At 51.7% G+C, this 7,659-nt stretch overlaps 1 protein-coding gene across 2 annotated transcripts; it reads left to right on the top strand.

The window, feature by feature from the left end:
* Positions 1-865: 865 nt before the first annotated feature.
* Positions 866-7,438, top strand: Icoslg (inducible T cell costimulator ligand). Of its 2 annotated transcripts, none has more exons than XM_051153347.1 (5): positions 866-1,217; positions 2,621-2,914; positions 4,689-4,853; positions 6,022-6,051; positions 7,176-7,438. In XM_051153347.1, exons 1-5 carry the CDS (start codon positions 893-895, stop codon positions 7,397-7,399), a joined length of 1,038 nt encoding a protein of 345 aa, XP_051009304.1. In that variant the 5' UTR covers positions 866-892; the 3' UTR covers positions 7,400-7,438. The 2 variants fall into 2 exon arrangements, with proteins under 2 accessions (XP_051009304.1, XP_051009305.1); XM_051153348.1 differs by having other exon boundaries at positions 7,162-7,317.
* Positions 7,439-7,659: the final 221 nt, after the last annotated feature.

Here is a 7,659-nt window from a genome sequence, read left to right on the forward strand (position 1 = left end):
CAAGTCACCAAGGGTCTGGAAGATGAAGTCTCATCAAGTTTGGTTTCAGATGGTCCTGTGCCTCACCTCTCTTGGGGCCATCAGGTGTCTCCATCCCCTTTTAACACTTTAGAGGCAGTCCTACAATCTTGTGTCCTTTTTCTGGGCAGTCGGGGCACAGACCTCAGCAGGGGCTCTCGTTGCCCTGGGGATTTGCAGTAGGTCAGGGAGGGATGGGTGGTGGGGTGGTGGGGGAGAGATCTCAGTGGAAAACCAGCCTAGGGTCCTCCTGCACTCTTTCTCATTGGTATCATATTTTGTGTCCTCCGGGAACCAGCCTGCCAGTTTGGAAGAAGCAAGGTCTCGCTGGTCTCTCTTGTCTTTCTGATGGGTTCTTCTCTGGTCCCGGGCTGCTCTTGCTGCTGTTCAGCAGCCTTCACGCTGGTAAGTTGGGATGCTTCCTGCCATGTGTTTGTGTGTGTGTGCAGAGCATTAGGGACGCCCTAGCCAGAGGCCCGTTGGAGAAAGCTGGGTTCCCACACCTAGGCTGAAACAAAGGGTTGGAGGTTATAAAGGGAAATGCTTTTCCAAACTCTATATTTCTTATTTCTTGCTGGGGGAGGGGTCAGTGGAATGTCCCTCCTGGCCTCTTTGTGTGGTGAACCATAAAAGCAACCTTTGAGAAGAGCTGCGGACGAGATGGGGGAGAAGGGGGGGACCGACACTGGCACTAGGTGGAAGCTTGCACCTCACACCTGAGTTGATATAAGACCTTCACCCACCCTCCTAATGAACCTTAATAATAAACTCCTCTCTTGCCTTGGTGGGTTGAGATAAGACTGGTATTTGAATCCTGAGTAAATAAATCATGCCATTTTTTTCTGCAGAGGGTGAAGTTAAGGATGTCCATGCGATGGTGGGCAGCGACGTGGAGCTCAGCTGTGTTTGCCCCCACAGAAGCCATTTCAACTTGAATGATCTGAATGTCTATTGGCAAATCGATACCCAGAGCACTGTGGTGGTGGCTTACCACCTTCCTGAAGAGTCTACGAGGGGAAGTATGCATGTGAATGAGACGTACAAGAACCGGGCCCACCTGTCACGGGACCGCATGGAGCAGTGTGACTTCTCTCTGAGACTGCAGAATGTCACTCCTCAGGACACCCAGGAGTTCAAGTGCCTGGTATTTAGGGAGCTCGAACTGCACATGAAAGTGGTGGTCAGGCTGCATGTAGCAGGTAAGACACTCAAGGCTTCACCCAGCCTGATGCTCTGGAAAATTCCCAGGAAATGCCGATCCATCCTGTCTTGGCGGCAGGCCTCCCGTGCAGTTCTGATCTCAGCAGAGTCCATGGCTCAAGACCTCATGGTTTCAGAGAACTGTTCCGTCTAGCCATCTTTGTCTTCAGCTGCCTAATTGAACTCAGAGTGCATACTGACAACTGAGCCAATAGGGGCTGAGGGCTCATTTGGTAGAGTGTCCACCATACAAATGTGAAGACCTTAGCTCAACCCCAGCGCCCACATAAAGCCAGGCATGGCACCACAGGTCTATAGGTAGATCCTTGGGGGCTCACTGACTAACCAGTCTCTAGCCTAGCCTACCCAGCTTTAGACCAGTGTGTGATCCTATCCCATCCCCTCCCCGCCACGCCCCCAAAACCAAGGTGGACAGCTCCTATGGAACACTACTAGATTTTGTACTCTGGCTTCCAAGAACATTCTTGCACATGTACACAAGGACGCCCCCCCTCCCCCAACCAGCACGTCCTCAAACGTGTGCACACAGGGAGTAAGGAGTGCTGGAAACCTAAATGAAGTTGGGCTTTAGGGGACGCTTGCTCTACCAGGGATTTGGGGGACACTTAGTGGGGAGGCAGATGTGTCTCCGGTGAGGCCCACATGAGGGACCAGGAATTTGGTGTGTGCACTGTCACCAGGCTCTCCATATTCTCCTCTTCCCCCACCTCTGGTTTAGCTGCACTCATTACTTTTGTGGCACTACGGCCAAAATACTGATACAGATGACAGAGGAACAAAGATGAACCATAGCTTCAGCTCCCAGACCAGCCTGGAGGGAAAGGCATGGCAGGGCAGCACAAGGGATGGCAGCAGCCAACATGAGGCAGAGGCTGCTCAGCACACAGCACACCAGGCTGCAGAGAAAAGGGCAGGCTGGCTCCCCGCTCCTGGCTGGTTTTCCCTTCCTTGAAAATTATTCTGTGTATGGGTGTTTTGTCTGCATGCACGCCTGGGGACCACAGAGGGAATCAAATCTCGTGGGACTAAGTTATAGATAGTTGGTTGTGAGCTTCCACATGGGTGCTAGGAATCAAAACCCAAGGCCTCTGAAAGAGCAGCCAGTATTGAGCCATCCTTCTAGCCCTCTTTTTTTTTTTCTTCTTCTTCTCCTCTTACCCTGTCTCCCAGTGCATGCTGGGAGTTTATTCAGCTACTCCTCTGGACCCCCTCATAGACTAGCATATCCCAGTCTAAAAACAGGTGGGTCTCAGCCCAGTCGAATTGGCCGTGAAGATTTAGCCATCTATATCTGTAGGTCATTCTGCCCCATAAGCAGCTTGGGCTTCCTCGCAGGTTTGAGCCCCCGCCCCCCCCTCATCACTGCCTCCTTTCCCTGCAGCCAACTTCAGCACACCGGTCATCAGCACCTCTGGTCCCTCTGCCCCAGGCCAGGAACTCACCTTCGTCTGCAGCTCCACCAATGGCTACCCAAAGCCCAACCTGTATTGGATCAATAGGACGGACAACAGCCCCATAGACGAGACCCTGCAGAATAACACCGTCTCCTTGAACGAGCAGGGTCTGTACGATGTGGTCAGCGTCTTAAGGATCCCTTGGATGCCCCGTGTGGATGTTAGCTGCTGGATAGAGAATCTGGTTCTTCACCAGAACCTCACCAGTGTCAGCCAGGCGGGTAAGGCCCAGGCAAGGGGCACCAGGAACTCAGGGAGCATCCAAATTGTGGGATAGGAGAGGCCCAGTGTCGTAAACAGACGCCTTACAGATGATCCCTACCAGGAAGTGGCAATGTGGGGCTCTTGGTTTTTAAAGGTAGGGACAGAGATTGCTGCTCAGGTCTTGAAAAATAACCTTGACTCGCTCTCTCAGTAAATGATTAGCATGCCCAGCACCCACAGCAGCTGTTTCTTAGACTCTCTAACCAGTGAGAACTGGGGTTCTGCAGGGCCCAGTGCATCTCAGCAGCCACAGAACTTGGTCAGAGTGGAGGGCCATGCCAGGGCACTCCCCCATATTCTCTGCCTTTGAACATGTCCCCCCTCCCCCCTGAAGGAATTCAGCTGGACTTGACTGGGTCCTCTATGGACCACAAAAACATGACCCTCCCCATAGCTGTCCCAGTCCAGGTAAGGGACCAAGCCAGTCGCCGGATATCAGAAGAGTGAGTCTATTAATAGGAAGTGTCCTGAATAGGTGATCCACACAGGGAGGATGCAGGCAATAAGAGGCCGGGAGCTGGGGTGCCGTGGGGGTGGGGGAGTGGCTGTTGTCTTTGGGGTCGGTGATGGCGCCGTACTGGCATACTTAGCACTACTGAATTGCCACACAGTGGGCACCTGGGTGTTGTACAAAAATCAGAGAGTGCCACCCTCAGAAGAGCCTGTACTTTTTTTTTTCTTCTCGCAAAACAGGTTTTTCTCTGCGTAGCTTTGGCTGTCCTAGACTCGCTTTGCAGACTAGGCTGGCCTCGAACTCACAGTGATCCACCTGCCTCTGTCTCCCGAGTGCTAGGATTAAAGGTGTGAGCCACCACACCCGGCCACAAGCCTGTACTTCTTCTACACGCCCCCCTTTATAAGCCCAGGACCATGGCTCCAAGTCTTTTTTTTTTTTTAAGATTTATTTATTATGTATACAGTGCTCAAAAGAGCATTAGATCTCATATAGATGGTTGTGAGGCACCAATGTGGTTGCTGGGACTTGAACTCAGGGCCTCTGGAAGGGCAGACAGTGTTCTTAACCTCTGACCCATCTCTCCAGCCCATGGCTCTTAAGTCTTTAAGTAGAACAGGGGACCTTTGCCTGAAAGAACACCCCTATACTAACATGAGATTTTGTTTTGTTTTTCTTTTTTGGTTTTTTGAGACAGGGTCTGTCTGTGTTAGCCTTGGCTGTCCTGGACTCGCTTTGTAGACCAGGCTGGCCTCAAACTCACAGAGATCCACCCAGCATGAGATTTAAAAACTCACCCACTGATGGTAGGGGAGCTTTTGAAAATCTGCTGTCCTTTTTTTCCCTCCCCATCAAGGTCCTTTTAAGTCTTGCTCATTTTCCCATTTCCTTTTTTTGGGGATGGGGTGGGGTGGGGTTGAGACAAAGTTTCTCTGCATAGCCCTGGCTTTCTTAGAATTCACTCTGTAGAGCAGGCTGGTCTCTGCCTCCCAGTGCTGGGATTAAAGGCGTGTGCCACCACTTCCTGGGCCCCAACCCTCCCCCACTCCCCCTGCCCCTCCCTGTTTCCTTTCTTTTATACAAGGTCTCATGTAGCCTAGGCTGGCCTCAAAGTCACTGTGTAGTCAAAGTGACCCTGAACACCTGATCTTGGGATTTCAGGTGTGTGGCCACGCCCAGTTTGTGCAGCATCGGGGTTGAACCCCGGACTCAATGTATGCTAAACAAGTGCTGTACCCACTGGGCCACGCCCCCATGCCATTTCCTTTTTCTTGCAGATAATTCCACTGGAAACAATGACAGATTCACAGAGAACCCACAGGAAACTGACAACCAGAAGAAAAATGTGGTCCTTTTCTGCCTCCTTGCTGTGCTACTGGTGGCAGCGGGTGCCGTTTCCACCTGGCTTTGCAGAAGCAGGTGTCCTCACAGAAGCTATGCAGGTGCGCACTAGACTCATTGACAGTGTTCTCAGCTGTTGTGGATGCTTTGACTTTTTACCGTTCCCTACACTCTCTGAGAAAATTCCATTTAAGATCCAACTTTAGGGGCTGGAGAGATGGCTCAGTGTTGAAGAGCACTGACTGCTCTTCCAGAGGACTCTGGTTCAATTCCCAGCATCCACATAGTAGCTCACAACTGCCTGTAACTCCAAGGTCTGACACCCTCACACAGACATACGTGCAAGCAAAACACCAGTGAATATAAAATAATTTTTTTGTTTTTTGTTTTGTTTTTCCAGACAGGGTTTCTCTGTGTAGCCTTGGCTGTCCTGGACTCACTTTGTAGACCAGGCTGGCCTCGAACTCACAGCGATCTGCCTGCCTCTGCCTCCCGAGTGCTGGGATTACAGGCATGTACCTCCAGGCCCAACAAACTGATGCTTTTCTAAATCTTGGGCAAGTATGCGCCTGGAGTTTTGTGCACTCCAAGGACAGGCCCAGAAAGTGACAAAGCCACATGTCACACAGTCACACAGTACAGTGTCTATGGCCAGGAAGCCTAGAAATGCTTCAAGGAAGTGGATGAAGATAAATGCCACCACAGCTCCTGTCTGGCCTAGTCCCTGAAAGACCTTTCTTCCCTTCCCCAGAGGCCACCCTTGGGTTCCCAGTTTGTGGCCCATACCATTGGTGTCTGAACTGTTCTCTCAGTTGATCTGGCTAGGCTGTGCCAGGGGTCCTGTGCTGGGGACACACAGCATTTTAGTCTTTTTTATTTTACTTGTGTGTGTGCCTGAGTGTATGTATGTGCACCACCTGTGGAAAAGCCCGTAGAGGGCAGAAAAGAGCGTTGGATCCCCTGGAACTAGAGTTATAGGTAGTTGTAAGCTACCAAGTGGTTGCTGGGAACTGGACCCAGGTCTTCTGCAAGAGCAGCAAGTGCTCTTAACCACTGAGCCGTCTCGCCAGCCCTGACACAAAGCTTCCCCACACTTGTTCCTTAAAAATCCATTTTTCCCTTAAAAGCAAGGTTTTCAGGGGAGCCCCCATGGGAACCCTCTCCTGCCCAAAGCAAGAAGCCTCAGGGAAGATGTGGGCAGAATGAGTGATGCTCCTGTGTGCCCACTTTCCCCAAAGCCTGAACTACTTACTCTGCTTTGACCCACAGGTCCCAGGGCTGTAAAGCAGGAACTCACAGGTAAGTGTGCCTGGAGCGGGCAGCAGGGTGGCTGAGCTGTTGTGACCTTGGTCGGTACTTTTAAATACCTGATGGTTCCAGAGATGCAGAAGCCCTGTCCTGTGGTAGAAACTTCTGGACCTTGCACAGCTGAGAGCCTGATGTAGGCCCCCAGGCCTCTTCTTTGTGGGACCCATGGTCTCCTCGACTCTGGCACAGCTCAGTGTCCCTTGGTGGAGGTGTGCATCCTATAGTTTGCACAACAGTGGCAGGTAGACTTCATTGTTTCCAGAGGTCTAGACTCGTACCCCAATTTTTGTTTTGTTTTTTTGGTTGTTTGTTTTTTATTTTTCAACATAGGGTCTCTCTGTGTAGCCTTGGATGTCCAGGACTCACTTTGTAGACCAGGCTGGCCTTGAACTCACAGTGATCCACCTGCCGCTGCCTCCCAAGTGCTGGGATTAAAGGCATGTGCCATCACGCCTGGCTTTTTTGAGACAGGGTTTCTATTGTAGTCCTTGCTTGTCCTGGACCTGCCTTGTAGACCAGGCTGGCCTCGAACTTAGAGAGATTCACCTGCCTCTGCCTCCTGAATGTTGGGATTAAAGGCATGTGCCACCACACCCAACTCCTATCCCAAATTTGGAAAAACACCCACATGAGGTGTTGGTTGACCACCAGGAGAGATCAATGGCTTTAAGGACGTTTGCCACTTCAAAGTGAATTTTCCTCCCCAAACCTGGCTAGGGATGGCAGCATGTGTGGTCCCCCTCAGTGTGGTGAGGCTTGTTTGCTTCCTTAGGTGAGCAGGCTTTGATGGCTAATTCTCCCCACCCGCAACCCCAGGCTGGACAAGCTAGTGTCAGGCCACTTTGGAACAAACTTTAGGCCACCTGGTCCTAACCCAGTCATGTGGCTCCTATAGCCAGCTGCTTCTAGTTTTTAGCCCCTTTTCCCTCATGAGTCTGAGTCCCAAGAAGAATCATTTCATTGTTCACCCTCCAACTCCCCCCACTGCCCCCCCACCCCCACCCTGGGATGAAAACACTGAGGATGGCTCTGTAGTGAGTGCTTGCCTGGCAGGCATGTGGAGGCGGGGCCTGCCTTCACCTTCCTTTTTCTCCTTCTAAGACCATCCCTGACAGGACCCTACCCAGGATGTGGACAGAGGTTCTATGAGACGCCACCCCGTGGATGTCATGCAGTTTCAGAACGGACTCCCACAGGCCTGGTGGTGGAAGGGGACAATGAGCTGTCTGCTTCTATGCTACAATGGAGGACAGGGATCCCCAGCCTTGAGAGGGGCACAGAAACCGTGAGGGAGACCTTTCCAGTGGGCGGCACCATCAGAATATGGAGCCCCCAGTGAGTCCCTCCCACTCAGCCTTCAGCACACAGAGCAGCAGCTTGTGACGAGTCCCTTCCCCAGCAGGATCCCCAGAGCATGTGGCTCAGCCCCCATGGGTTCTTTGAAAAAGGACATTGGAGCCTCTCTGAAAGCACCTACAAATAGACTGGAGACTGTTTTTCCTTAGGACCTTCAGTTGGGGAGATGGCCTGATGTTGGTCTGTTTTGGTCTCAAGCTGTTTGGACTTCCTTGAGGATACGTGGAGTTTTGTGACAGCAAC

The sequence above is a fragment of the Acomys russatus genome, chromosome 11 (assembly GCF_903995435.1).
Source record: "Acomys russatus chromosome 11, mAcoRus1.1, whole genome shotgun sequence".
Taxonomy (NCBI): domain Eukaryota; kingdom Metazoa; phylum Chordata; class Mammalia; order Rodentia; family Muridae; genus Acomys; species Acomys russatus.

What these genes read in the sequence shown, in the direction of transcription:
- Icoslg (XM_051153347.1), top strand. Translation starts at nt 893, where the DNA reads ATGGTGGGCAGCGACGTGGAGCTCAGCTGTGTTTGCCCCCACAGAAGC. An exon ending in GGTCAGGCTGCATGTAGCAG is followed by an intron (nt 1,218 to 2,620) that starts GTAAGACACTCA and finishes CTTTCCCTGCAG; the next exon opens with CCAACTTCAGCACACCGGTC. An exon ending in TCCTCACAGAAGCTATGCAG is followed by an intron (nt 4,854 to 6,021) that starts GTGCGCACTAGA and finishes TTTGACCCACAG; the next exon opens with GTCCCAGGGCTGTAAAGCAG.